Consider the following 14,952-nt stretch of genomic DNA (forward strand, 5'->3'; position numbering starts at 1 on the left):
GTTTAAAAGCAGTCTTGCAAAATGTAGTTTTTGGCAAGAAACTAGAATATAAATACAGTTCTTTAAGGGAGAAATTTGATGATGTTTTCACAGCAGTATAAAGTAGATAGTAGATAGAGAGGCTGTAATGATGTGTAAAGTAAAAATGCTTTTGAAGCAATGACATAAAAAGATATTTTTCATGTCAAAGAACTTTATTTTTTTAAGGATTTTTATAAATATGTATAATTAAATTTGTGCTTATTGATGAATAGTGTAATAAAGGGCTGAATAACTTTATAACAGTTTATTTTTTTTAAATGAATGTGTGTGAATTTTGGTGCATCCCTAATAATGCGAGGGAAAAGTTTTCATTGGAAGAGTTGAACTGAGCTCTTTGTGAACAGTTAATGTACTTCTTTCTTCCTTTGTGTTTTTTTTTCTGGAGAGCACCAGGGCAGCACATCAAAGCAAATTTTTGGAAAATGCCCACATTGGACTTAAATGTCATTTTGCTGAAGAATGAAAGGCGAAATCTTAATTGCTATTGTTTTTCGAAGCATCCACTTAAATTAAAATTTCATGTTTAGATGACTCCCTAACAGCCTGATGGGACATTGTGCCTCTGCAAAGACTTGGAAACACCATTTATTTATTTATTTATTCATTGTGTCTGGCTCTCTACCTTAGGCTGTTTTTATTCAGCAACTTTACATTCAGTAGCTGGACTGTGATGGGCAGTGGTTAAACATGCTCAGGTTGCCTTGGAAACGCACCAACTGCTCCACTCAAGTGTCCATTTCAGTTAATGTTGTCTACCGTGAATGTCATCTGGCACAGCTTAATGCTTGTCTTAATAATAAATGACTTGTGAAGTGTCACATGCTGATGTAACTGCGGTACCAAATCATACATTGATAGTTATGTTGGACAAAATGGAAAAGAAAACTTGATCATCCATCTCAAGGGCTTTCTCTTACATTATAGAAATGAATTGACTTTAAATTTGAAGTGACCAAAACTTAATTTGTATTTTTAGGGCAGTGTTCCAAAACTGAGAGGACATTTCATTTGTGACAAATGCCTCATGGGCGTGCCCTTGATTTTCTGGCCCATTTGAATTTCTTTAATCTGTTATGCTATAAGGACACAGCACCAAAAAAAAAAAGTTGGCCTCGTTTATGGAGCGTTATATTTACAAATATATGAAGAAAGCTTCACTAATGTATTCAGTGAAATACTTCTAAGCTGCAAATGAGTCTTTGAAAACACATTTTCATTTAAACATTTTTATCATCTGTAAATATTTAGTTCAAACAAATACAGTCTAACATGAATCACACTGATTGTCTCATAATAAAATATGCATACCGCACACAGACGGTTGCATCAGTAGGAAGGACACACTGGGAAAATAAGCAAGTTGCTTCAGACCAGGCTCTTTCTAATGTTTGTCTGTTAAAACTAAGTTACTCTCTCCCTTAATCATTTAATATTCCTTCTGTTGAAAGTTAGTAAAAGGTTGAATTAAAATGTCTGTGGGAAGTGGCAGAGCCAAAACTGGCACACTTGCCGCTCTTTCTTTGGGCTATTTTAAGATAATTTCTGCATTAACGAAAAGCTTTACATGTTTGGTCAAAAAAGGTTTCTAGCTTTAAAACCTGAAGTACAGTTTCTCACAGCAAAGCCACATATTTGATGATTCAGGCGGTTGTTTATATCATCTAGTTGCTAAATTAATCAAAAAAGATGAGACAAGACGCTGACGGGATCTGTCCGCCTCTGCTTAGTCAGACTTATTAGGGGAAACTTGGTGTTGTTGCACATTATTTCAGCAAATACTTTACCATCTAAAAACACCCTAGACACTGGGACCTATTTTTATGGCGAATCAAACACTGGCACAAGTAGAGCTGCTACATGTAAGTATTTTCCCAGACCTTGAAATGTGCTTTGCCTGTTCATTTGCAAGCACACAGCAAGGAGCTCCTTCCATTTGCCCACGTCCAACACCTGGGCAGCAGCCATTCTCACAGCAGATTCTGGGCCACACAGGACTTCCAATCCCCACCTCTGGCCTCGGCTCCACTACACCACTATCCCAGCCGCAGTGAACGCGGGGGGGTGGGGGGGGTGTCTTTTGTCGAGGTGGAAGACAGTCTTTCAGCCCATCCATTCCATCTGCACTGTTTGTCTGTTCAGCTCTAGCCACTTCCTCGAATGATTTCTTTCCCACTGTCCCTTTGGATTTAATTCTTTGTCACTTGTCCTCAGTGTGGGACGCTGAATCGGTTTCAAATAAAGTGCTCACTTATGATAAGGCACAATAAAAATTTGAGATTTTAAAGATGATTCATTGATGGCTTTCCTTCACTCCCTCCCTGTACTGTGCAGCCAAAGCAACCATATGCTCTCCAGCTATATGGTTAAGTACAGTAAAACACAAAATTGGCACATTTGTGGAGACATTTTGGACTACTGTCAGGACATGTTGATTGAATTATTGGGTTGCGCCTGTCTGGTTGACAGTTCCAGTGTAGTTCGTAGTAAAAAGTATTGGTGTTTAAGTCGACAGCGTAATGTGAACTCTGCCATCTTTTCTGTAGTTTGAGAGGAAACCACATGAGGAAACTTGATCGCAGCTTTAATTCTGAAAGCGGCACTTCTTATGAACCATTCACTTACCTATAAATCACAGGCCTGGCTTTTTTCATGCCTGAGTAAAGGTGGCATCAGCTGTTCCCGTTGTTAGGGCAAACCTGGCTCAGCGTCTGAGCTGGAGGCGACTAAATTGAAGCCTTGGGGGCGGGGGGTGATTCATCCCCTGCCAGAACCTTTTCTCTCCTCCTTGAGCCTCAGCTTGCCAGCACAACAAGCATCTGGCCTCTTCATTGAGGAGAAAACTGTCAGCTTTATGTGTGTGCATGAATGCACATTTATCTTTCAGGCTCTAAATTGCCGCATGCTCATAGTTTGATCTTGAGCTACATGTTGGTTGTGTTAACAAAAAATCATAAAAATATTTAGTTGAATAGTATGTGCAGGCATAAAGGGATGTATAGGATGGGAAACTCTTCAGGACAACAGCTTTGTGAAGAGAGAAGCAACATTTAAAGTCTACCGCAGCCATTGAAGGTGAAGGCCACACACCCCCACACAGGTGTTTTCACTCATCTGGACTGATTAGACTCCTCTCAGGACTGTGTGGGTGTACAGACTGTGCTTGATCGACATTTCTCTGACTCCACTGGCAGTTTTTTGTTGATCCTGTTGGGAAATTTAGACTTTTATCATTTTAAATCTATGAAATTTAGAGACCTAAGCGAACGTCCTGCAGGAAAACGAAATGTTATGACTATAACTTCTGTTCCCTGAAGGAGAGGAACGAGGTACAACACGTATAGTATGGGATATCACGCCCCCGCGTGGCCTGACTGAAGAAACCTCTATTCACGCCTTTAAGGCAGATGATCTGTGGAGACGCATGTGAGGCCCCGCCCGCACATATATACCTGCGTCGCCACAGTCATTCTTCAGTTCGATAGCCGCTCTTCACCGAGCCCAGCTGCGCAGCGGGGCAACCTAGTGTTGTACCTCGTTCCTCTCCTTCAGGGAACAGAAGTTATAGTCATAACATTTCGTTCCCTTTCAGTCGATTCACTCGGTACAACACGTATAGTATGGGACATGTATACACGCCCCGCAGAGCAGCCACCGAACCGGAGTCCACTTCCAGCACTTCAGTGCATCGTGGACCCAGCAGAAAGGACAGAGTGAGCCACCGAAGGAGCTGTCACATCCAAAAGATAAAACCGATAAAACCACAAAAGTGTGCGGTGATGACCAACTGGCTGCAGCACAGATATCACTCACAGATACCCCCTTAAATAAAGCCCATGATGCTGCCATGCCCCTGGTCGAATGTGCCCTCACACCGAGAGGCAATGGAAGACCCCTGCTGTTGTATGCTAGGGAGATAGCCTCCACAATCCAGTGAGAAAGCCGCTGCTTAGACAGAGCTTTACCCTTAGCCGGATTAGCAAAACAGACAAACAATTGGTCACATAAACGCACACTCTGTGTGCGGTCTATGTAAGTACGTAGCGCACGCACGGGGCACAAAAAATGTAACCTCCTCTGCTCCTCAGAAGCAAACGGAGGGGAACAGAAGCTCAAAAGCTCAAATGACATAGAGCTATAGGCTGCAGGGATAATTTTAGGCAAATACGCTGCATTTGGGCAATGTAACCTTAGAGCCATCTGAAGTGAACTGAGTACACGAGGGATGTACAGATAACGCATGAAGGTCGCCCACCCGCTTTGCAGAAACCAAAGCGAGAAGTAGTGCTGTCTTATATGAAAGAAACTTCATATCTGCAGACTCAATAGGCTCAAATGGGGGTCCACAAAGCGCCTCAAGCACCAAAGCTAAATCCCATGAGGGAACGCTGGGTTTAATCACAGGCCTCAGCCTGCGGACTCCCTTTAGGAAACGCATGGCAAGAGGATGAGCGCCTGGTGTCACTCCATCAAAACCAACATGGCAAGCAGATATAGCGGCCAAATAAACCTTAATTGTGGAGAAAGAGAGACCCTTATCCAGCAGTTCCTGGAGGAATGTCAAAACATCCACAATAGAGCACTGAAATGGGAGTACATTTCGGTCTTGACACCACTGCTCGAACGCCCGCCATTTGTAAGCATACAAACCCCTAGTTGACGACGCCCTCGCACTCTGGATCGTTGCCACCACACTTGGGGGCAGACCCTTAGCTATTAGATTGGACCTTTCAGCAGGTAGGCATGCAACCGCCACAGCTCTGGGCGCGGGTGAACCACCTCCTCCCGCCTGGGAAAGGAGGTCCCTGCGGAGGGAAGCTGCCAGGGCCTCGCTGCCAGCAGACTTATTATCTCGGCATACCACGACTTTGCTGGCCAGTGAGGGGCCACCAGAATCAGAGAGAGACCCTGTCGGCGCACCCTCTCCAGAACTGACAAAATCATCTCCACTGGGGGAAACGCATACAGAAGCGTGTCGGGCCATGTGTGCGCTAACGCGTCCACCCCTAGGGGAGCGTTGTGGTCCGTCATGGAAAAGAACAGGGGGCAGTGGGTATTTGCTCTGGAGGCAAAAAGGTCCACTTCCGCCCTGCCAAACCGGTCCCATATTTGAGTCACCACCAATGGGTGCAACCTCCACTCCCTCACAAGAGGACCTCCCCTGGAGAGGAGGTCCGCCCCAGGTTCAGGTGGCCCGGGACATGGGTGGCTCTGAGAGACAGAAAATGAGCACTGCACCATAGCAACAGAGAGCGAGCCAGTTTCAACAGGGGAAGTGAGCGGGTCCCTCCCTGCCTGTTTATGTAGGAAACCACCGTTGTATTGTCTGTCCTGATCAGAATATGATGGCCTGTCAGAACCGGACGAAAATGCCTTAGAGCTAAGAAAGTTGCTAACAGCTCCAGGTGGTTGATGTGGAGCCTGCATTGTACCGACGGCGTCCACACCCTCTCACTGCTGCACCTTCGCACAGAGCCCCCACCCCTCAGGGAGGCATCTGTGGACACCACCTTGCGAAAAGACACCCTCCCTATAGGGGAGCCCTGTTGTAATAAACCGGGTTCCCTCCACGGGAGGAGCGCCGACATGCAAGAAGGAGATATCGTCAGCCTCCTCTGGAGGAGACGCGGCACGCACAGCCGATGAGATTGAGTCCAGCATTGCAACGCTCGCATCTTTAACAGCCCGAGAGGCACTACAGCGATCATAGATGCCATCATGCCTAACAGCTGTAAGACCGTCCGAAAACGTAGTTTGCGTCCCAACTGAAACTGAGCGAGGCAGCGGTGAAACGCAGCCACCCTGTGCTCTGACAGACGCGCTCGGTTTGAAACCGAACATATTTCCAGCCCGAGAAAAGAAAACTGCTGACTTGGGATCAGTGAACTTTTCCGTAAATTCACCGAGAAGCCCAGCGCCTGGACGTGCGACAGAGTCAGCGACAGGTGCGCCGCTGCCCTCTCTCTGGAGCTCGCGATCAAAGCCCAGTCGTCTAGATAGGCTAATATGCGAACGCCTTTCTCCCGGAGCGGAGCAAACGCCGCCTCGACACATTTTGTGAAGGTGTGGGGGGCGAGTGACAAGCCAAACGGCAGCACCAGGTATTCGTAGGCCGTGCCCTCGAATGCAAACCTTAGGAACTGCCTGTGGTCCGGGTGTATCGCTACGTGAAAGTAAGCGTCCGTAAGATCGATAGTTGTAAACCAATCTCCCGGTCCGATCGCGCTCAGTAGCTGTCTGAGTGTTAGCATTTTGAACCTGTAAGTTCGTAGATACTTGTTTAACACTCGCAGGTCTAAAATAGGACGAAGTCCCCCCCCTTTCTTCGGAACAACGAAATAGCGGCTGTACCAACCTTTGTTCGCCTCAAGCGGAACAACTCAGACGCTTCTCTTTGTTCAACAAGTTGTTTATTTCTTCCCTCAGTATTGCAGCTGCCTCGTCCCCTACAACTGTGTTTGTTACAGAGTGGAAACGGGGTGGCCGGGCCCTGAACTGTAACCGGTAACCCATGGCAACAGTCCTCTCTACCCACGGTGAGACTGCGCATGCGCGCCATTGAGGGAGATGGACAGCTAGCCGACTGACCTGCAGCACTGTAGGGAATGGGCTGTCGCCCCCTGGCGTGCCAGAGGGGAACGGCACCACCAGTTTGACCTGGTTTATTTGTTTGGTATTGTTTCGGGTACAAAACGGAACCTTTATTGAGTTCAATAAATGCACATTTACAACATTCACACAGTGAACAGAAGGCACCAACACTGGGGCACTTGTGTGTGTGGGGGGGTTGTGCTTGGGAGACTGTGTCAGGGGAGTGCAATGCTTCTCGCCCAGAACTAAACATGAACGCGGCCTCTTTGGCGGCAACAGATAAGGGGCAGCAGTGTCTCCCTGCTGGAGCCCTCTCGGCCCACTCCCGAGCTAGGATGAGTGCGGCTTCTTCCTCCTAGGCGCTGAACCCTTCTGGAGGCCTGGTGGCGGACCCTTGCTCCAAGCCGACTGGCGTGGGGTTTGGCCCGGCGCTTGCTGCTTCACCGGCTGGGAGCCCAAACTCGCAGGCGGCGCTGCCCTCTTGGGGGGAGGCGGCGGTGTCGGCTTGGCAAGCCGCTGCTGTTTCGCATCATGTCTGGGGATGATGCTGCGCAGGGCTTCTGTCTGCTTCTTTCTCAGCTCAAATTTTGTCTGAATAGCGTCGAACGACTGTCCAAACAGGCCTTCAGCAGACACTGGCTCGTCCAAATAAACAGCCCTGTCCCTCTCCGGAACGTCGGAAAGAGTCAGCCACAGGTGCCTCTGCGCAACCACTGTAGAAGCCATCCCTCTGCCCAGGGAGAGCGCTGCACAGCGGGACACGCGGAGGATGTAATCCGTAGCGACTCTAACCTCGTTGAGAAGAGGGGCCAGTGGACTGTCGGAAGGCATGAGTGACCCAAGCTCCGCCAGACATATGGCTTGATATGTCTGGAGCATAGTGACCGAGCTCAGCGCACGGGCCGTGCCTGCCTGTGCCCGGTAAATCTTCTCCAGCTGCGACGCGGAGAACCTGCAGTGCTTGGATGGGAGCGTAGTGGGGCCGCCGACACCGTGGTTTTGGGCCGGGGCCAGATAGGCAGCCAGGGACGGCTCCATAGGCGGAGGATTGACCAGACCCGCTTTTTCGGCTCCATCCAGGTCCAGATACTGTCCATAGCCGGGCACCGTGACGCGGGTAGACAGCGGCTTGTTCCACGTCGAGGTTAGCTCCGCGACAAAATCAGGGAACAAGGGCAGACTATTTTTAACAGTCGTCGGCTCGGGGGGAAGGAAAAATCCCGCAAACCGCGACGGTTTCTGAGCCGGTGGGGGAGAGGGCCACTCCACCTCCAGCTTCTCGGCTGCACGGCGGTACAGCGAGAGGAAGGATGTGTCGTCCTGGTCAACCGACGCAGCAGTGGCGGCGTACTGGCCCGACGATAAAGCCTCCTGTTCATCCTCCGACAAGCCGTGCACGTCCAACCCGATGTCCAGCACGTCATCGTCATCATGGAAAGCGGCTAGCTGAAGCGGCGGCTGGCTAGCGCCCTCGGAGGGATCCGTTTCACACTCGGCTAACCCGTCAACATACTCCATTTGGTCCGCCCAGTCACCAGCAGGGACTTCGGCCAAAAACTCCTCGCCGCCGGACTCAGACGGCTGGGTCCTCGACTCGGAGAGGAGGGGGTCCTGCCGTGAAACGGTTGTCTTCCCAGCACTTTCTCCACAAACGTGACCCGCCTCCAGGGTTGAGCTCCGAGCTGGCGACCAGACGCACAAGACCCGGGCTCAATCAACGCCCTCCTAGCATGGAGGACTCCCAGACAGACGGGACACGCTTCATGCTGGTCCTTGTCGTGCAAAGAGAAGCCGCACCCCTGAGGACAGGGGCGAACAGAAGACTTCTTCTTCGCCTGTTTAGGCTTGGTGCTCATACCGAGACACGAAACCCTTCGATGAATAGTACTCGAAAATACACACGAAATTAGCGCTCCGCGGGTAGCCGATGGCTAACACCAACAGGGGCTGTTAAGCTAATCTCGCGTCGGCAGTAGCCTATAGAACAGAGCTAACTAGCAGCAGCTAGCTAACCCACTCGGTAGAGGTGTTCTTAGAGAGGTGAAGAGCGTAAGAACTGAAGAATGACTGTGGCGACGCAGGTATATATGTGCGGGCGGGGCCTCACATGCGTCACCACAGATCATCTGCCTTAAAGGCGTGAATAGAGGTTTCTTCAGTCAGGCCACGCGGGGGCGTGATATCCCATACTATACGTGTTGTACCGAGTGAATCGACTGAAAGGGAACAGGTCTAATTATTTGGTACCAGGTGTGGACCATATGGATAGATTTTTTATTCAGTTGAGGACATCCCATTATACTTCATTCTACTTAACTTAGACCTGTTGCCCTTGTTCGTGGACACATTTTTGTGCTATCTTGTGGTAGTAATAGCACAATACACTAATCCATGTAAAAACAAGATGGTAGCTATCTCTGCCAAGTCAGTCTGCAGCTGACCCCGACAAAAAAGTGGACAAGGTCCAAAACCTGATCACATTTTATGGTTGAAACTATTTATGATTAATAATTTTTGTAGTTTGATATGATCACAAATTTGACCAATTTTAGCGACAGTAACAAGCTAAGACACTGTTAATTAGGAAGTACTAGTTTGAAGACATTGGGACTTTGTTGTCATCTCGTTTGAGGACATTGGGACTTTATAATCATTGAAAATGTTTAATTTTTTGTACTTATCAGGTCCTACTGATCCCAAATAGCTGGGAGAAATTAAAAATGCACAACAAACAAAGGTTAAGGTCTCAGGAGGATTTAGTTTACAAAAACCTTTTGGCCCAAGGTCTCATCACAGGATATTTTCTAGAGCTCTCAGCCAAATCTTGTGGCCTTCATCACCACATGGAATTCACTCAGTCGTTATCGTGTGATCATGTCGTTTGGGGTGGCTGTGTCTCAGGATGATTTGATCCCTGCAATGTTCATGTAGAAGTGTCCTTGGGAAAGATACTGAACCCCAAAGGAGGCGTTTTAATGAGTGATCTCCATGACAACCGAGTAAAATCCATTGCTGCGTCCCAAATTCCATACTAGCATGCTATTTAACACACTGATAGTATTTGAGATTTTTTTAGTTCATTTGCAGCCTTAGTATGAAAACCAATAGTACGTGGCTTGTATACAGTATGCAAACACTGGACACTAAACCAGCATAAATATCCAACAATGTACTGCAGTAGTGATGACAGTGTACATAACAGACAATGTCAGACAGCTCTTTAACATCAATTACGCTACATATTGAGTGTAACTAGAAGATTTCCTTTTGTTAGGCGTAATATATGGAAGAAAAAACAAAAAACCAAGACGTTCATCTTGCTTGCTGTCAGGTATGAAAAATGCTGGTAGAGCTGAAGTTGGCACGGCTTACTATGGCTATGTGTCTTTGCCCAGCAAGGTCCCAGAGGAAAATTTTGCTGCTCACAATAGTCTTTTCTTTGTCTCATCAGAAATAAATCTTCTTATTTGGAGATGACTAAATTCTGATCTGTATCTCCTAGCCCATGAGGAGCAAAAGAATAAATCAGTTCTTTTAGCAAAATTGCAGCGTAGCGTAATTAACGTTACAGAGTATTTTTGCTGTGCTCATAGGCTCCTCAGAGGTTGCTCAACTCTGAGAACCTAAAATACACAAAGTTGAGACTGGAATTTGATCACTGAGACAGATTTATGAAACTGTGCAGGCTCATTTACAAGCCAATCAGGTTTTCTTCTGGATCTTATTGTTATCTCAAGGGCTGATTATTTCAGACAAAGATTACTGCAGTGAGAGAGAAAAAAGAGTATTTTAAGATTTTAAGATTAGACAAGAGGAAGGCTATTTCTCAGGAGCTGAATTTAAGAAGTATGAGAAAATTGTCAAAATCACATTTTGTTATATTAAGCTCGCTTACGTCTAGGAGTAATAAGCTGGACAAAGACATCTTATTTTGAATTTTCCTTTCCTCTGGGGAGGCACTCAGGGAGTGACATAATAATTATGGATCAGTGTGTCCACAAAGATTCATATCTGTTTATTCACATAAAAGAATGTTGAATGATATTGTGCACATATTGGGTATGCAATTCATACTAGTATGGGATTTTGAACGCAGTGCATGTGCTGATGAAGGCCACAAGATGTAGCTAAAATAGAAAAAATGTCCATTAAGTGACCTTTGTGCTAAGATTTTTTTTTAGCTTTTGTTAAATTAGTATTTCCAAGGTCATTAATACCCTTTTACCACCAAAATTAATGCGTATGTGCAGGTTTTTTTGAATGATGGAAAACTCAATTAAAATAAGTGATAGACTGCTTTTACATTCCCATTAGGCCAGAGCTGTGTACAAGGCTCTGCAGCTGATGAGCATGCCTTTCTGATTTTTTTGTTTTGTTTTTGGGATGGGTCATGTTCAATCCCACATATGTGCTGAAAAACAATAGATATCAGCATGAAGGCCACTGGGAAAAAAGTCATGGTTATTCATTTTTGTTAATTGTCTTTTGCTTATTCAGTCTTTCTCAAATTTGGTTGTTGAAAGATGTGTAGGTGCTGCTTGGGTAAAGACTGTATTTTGTGGCATTTCATCACTGCATCACGTCTGTAAAGGGGCTAAAAATATCGCGGGCACTCGGGTGTCATATTTCCATCACTGCCGATTGAAGCCGATCAGAGCTAAGCCAGTAAGTAGCTGTGACTGCTACAGAGTCATTTGACCCCTTTTACACTGCCAGATTTTCCGTTGGGCCCCTTTGCCGGCCAGCTGCGAGCGTTTAGACACACAGAGCCGGATTGGAGAGTTGATCCAAAGTGCCCAATTTTCTGCCTCGTAGGGTAGTCATATTGGGGGAACCCTTTTAGTTTAAACAGAGCGAGGTGGCCTTCCACAACGGGAGGGGCTGCTGATGACTTGTGGGAGGAGCTGTTGATGACGCCGCACGTGCGACCCACTGGCGGTGGATAAACAGGAAACAGCTGATAGCAGGAATTAGCGAGCAGCTAGTAGCAAGAAGGAAACACAAACCTGACAGACACTGTAAAGATGAGCAACTGGGGAGACAAGGAATTGCGCACCCTCCTTGTCCTCCTTGTCCTCGCAAACGAAGAGGCCATTGACCGTCAGATGACGGGGACAGTGAAGAACGGGCCGACTTACCAGAGAATCGCCAAAGGACTGACCAGCAGCGGCTTCCCTCCCACGTCACTGTTTACATCACACGCTGAGCTACATGTTTTGTTACTTGCTCACGTCCCCCATTGCCCTGAAAAAGGCGCATTCTGTATGAACAAAAGTAGGTAGGCGGCCAATGCCAATGCTGAAAAAAGACTGATTGGGCTTTCCTGCAAATTTGCACAATTCCTATCCAAAAATGGCTTAAGTTTTCCTATGAAATACAAAAGCTAGATGTAAGTGGGTGTGTAAATGGGCTTTATAAACCTTTAAGATTAAGTAACATTGTAGTAGCAATATACATTGTAATGTGGCACATTCTCTGTGATTTAGTCAGGAGACCTTTCATAGAGGAGGGACTAAATACCTGAGAAATAAAGGTACTTCATCACATAAAACTTTTGTAAAACAATCACAATCCTTGTCATTGATTTGCAACACTGACTGATGTCCTCTAATGCAATCATAGCTATCACTGGTAGTGAGCTGTTCTCAGAGTTCACCCCAGATCGGTTCCTCTGGGTCAGTTGACAAATCTCTTTTGTCTCACATTGTCATTTCCTCCAACCCCATGCCAAAATATCTGTGAAGTACCTGTGTGGGTGTGCAGGGCCTTTAATTGCGTTTTGGATGGTTGCTCGTGATGGGAAGCAGTCAACCAGTCTAAGATGCCTGATCAGTCTGACCTTTCGTCTTTATTGTCCTCCTTCTGTCTCCGTAGCAAGCTGTTCACCGAGTTCATCTTGAAGGTTCCTCTGGGTCGCCTGGTGAAACAGAAGCTAGACTGTCTGATTGACATCGTCCACAGTGATCTCTTCGCTCATCACGGTGAGAGCACACACACACACACACACACACACACACACACACACACACACACACACACACAAACTGTACTCACATTTATTCAGTGCATGCACCTTCATTCATGGTGCAGTAATATAGGCAATCACACACACCACCTGCCTCCTCTTGCCAGCTCTGTATGAGCTCATAGTAAAGGTCATTGGTGAGGCGTAGTGGAAATCCCTCTTGTTGTTTAAGATAGTTAAGCAATCCCACTGCTAAAATCGCCAGAGCCTGTCTGTATTAGAATATCAGTATTCCCATCTGCTTGGTCTGCTTCAAGTCTTCGCCCATCATTTCCTCTGCGTTTTACTATTTAATCCCTTTTCTATAAAGTGTGTTTCGCAGGTGTCTTTTCCTTTTCCTTGTCTCACCCCAACAGCACTCCAATATCATGCACTTTCAAACAAACTCTTTCATAGTACACATGAGCAGCGTACTGTTGTATATTTTGGCCACGTTGCAGTAACGTTAAATATGAGCAGCAGGGTTGTTGATGAGAGTCCAGTCCAGCCTCTCTGCAACCAGGCTAGCCTGTGGCGTCCTGCAGTCGGGCCCTGCTGCAATGATGGTTGAGGGGCCAAACATTTTTGCTGGAGGCAGCAGTCCTCTGAGGCCATGTTAGGTTAGGTCCTGATTTAGAGAGAGATAGAGAGAGAGAGAGAGAGAGAGAGAGAGAGACACACACACAAACAGTACTGTCCTGTGGTGGTAAATTAAATGCAAAGTTCCTAACCCAATGAAATAGCAACAGTGATTTAATGCGGCTGGCAGGGACGGCACATGCCTCAAAGCAGTCGGCTAACGTAAAACAAGTGGACAACAATTATCCACTTGCCCGGCTGCTCTCCTCCTCCACTATCAGCAACATGTTCAGTTCAGCAAGAATGTACAAAAATGAAATCATGAAATGGAATTTGGACAAGGTATGATTGATTTGTCCTAATGAAGAAATTAGTCTGATATTAAACAGTGTAAATGTCTCTGCCTGTAACCTAAAGGTTCAGTGGTTAGAATTTAGGGGGATGTATCAGCAGAAATGGGATATAATATGATAAGTATGTTTTCTTTCGTGTAAAATCACCTGAAACTAAAAATTGTAGTGTTTTTTTTTTTTTTTTTTTTTTTAACCTTAGAATGAGCCGTTGATATCTACCGAGTTGCACAGCCATGTTTCTACAGTTGCCCAGAGTGGACAAACCCAACACTGGCTCTAAATAGGGCCATTAGCATTTTCAGGTTAGCCATCATAATTAGCAGCCCCTTCTCGACAAGCCAAACACTGTTGAGAAAACACAGATTTTTAACATTAAACTGCTTTTTTCGAATGTCTTACCTGCTTTAAGTCATCAGGTCTGTTTGCTTTGGAGGGGAAGAGACCCATGGCTATAATTTTTCTCCCAGTACAAACCTCCCGAATGTCTGGATCTTAACATTAAGTTATCAGAGACAAAGGTGAGCACACATTAGCAGGTGCTGGGCTACTGGCATCAGGGAAACACTGATTCTTAACATGAAACAGCTGTATTCAGTATTTTTTCTGGCTTTAATCACCTGCTCCGTTTGTTTTGAAGAGGAAGAGACCTCTGTGGATAATTTGGCTCCCTGTAAAAATCTCCTGTTCAATTAACACTGAGGGAATCCTAACCAGGAGTTCATGCTTAGCATGTGGGAGACGTTTCAGCTGGTTGCAACCTGCAGTCCTCATGGCTGTAATGATCCAGTCCTTTCATACTTTTGCAACATAAAATCTGATTGGTGGATTTGCAGAGTTTAGTGAGTTCCTATTGAAGTGCAGTGCCCAGTGTGTGGTGCTCTGGTCATTACTATTGATCTGTTGGTGTAATTGTAGACAGGCGAGCCTCCCTGATGCTTGTGAATGGCCCTGCTGATCAGCTGGAGGACTCGTTGCCGTGATGTAGATGTAGGCTACCTGCTGGTCTGTTCTCACAACAGTTCTGCGCGCTGGTGCTTCCAGTAGTCTATTAGGTGCATGAGGGTTTTTAAACTGTGCAAAACCAGTGATGGAGAAGGCTTAACTGCCAAGTGAAATTGTCCTTTTGACATCAGCATCAAGCTGAGCTCCACTTTGGAGATGTTTATTACAGATAATGAGCAAATGACTTAGCCAGGCAGTTTTTAAAGGTAGTCTAATCAGCTGTAGTAAGTGCACATGCTCTCGGGACTCATCGTTGGCCGCATCCTGGTCCCCAGGTGGTCCCTGAAAGGTTCCCCTGACAGCCGATCCCAGAGTGAAATGTACTGGAATGTGTGCAGCAAATGACTGCCCAGCGAGAGACATCTACCTAGGTGGTCACACCTT

General features: G+C 46.4%; 1 protein-coding gene across 1 annotated transcript in view; it reads left to right on the forward strand.

The window, feature by feature from the left end:
• Positions 1 to 14,952, forward strand: part of dock1 (dedicator of cytokinesis 1) — a 292,979-nt gene that overhangs the window by 92,914 nt on the left and 185,113 nt on the right. Inside the window, 1 exon segment of the mRNA XM_049564198.1 lies at positions 12,505 to 12,611. Within this exon segment, the coding sequence (XP_049420155.1) occupies positions 12,505 to 12,611 (107 nt within the window).

This window comes from Epinephelus fuscoguttatus, linkage group LG20, assembly GCF_011397635.1.
Source record: "Epinephelus fuscoguttatus linkage group LG20, E.fuscoguttatus.final_Chr_v1".
NCBI lineage: Eukaryota > Metazoa > Chordata > Actinopteri > Perciformes > Serranidae > Epinephelus > Epinephelus fuscoguttatus.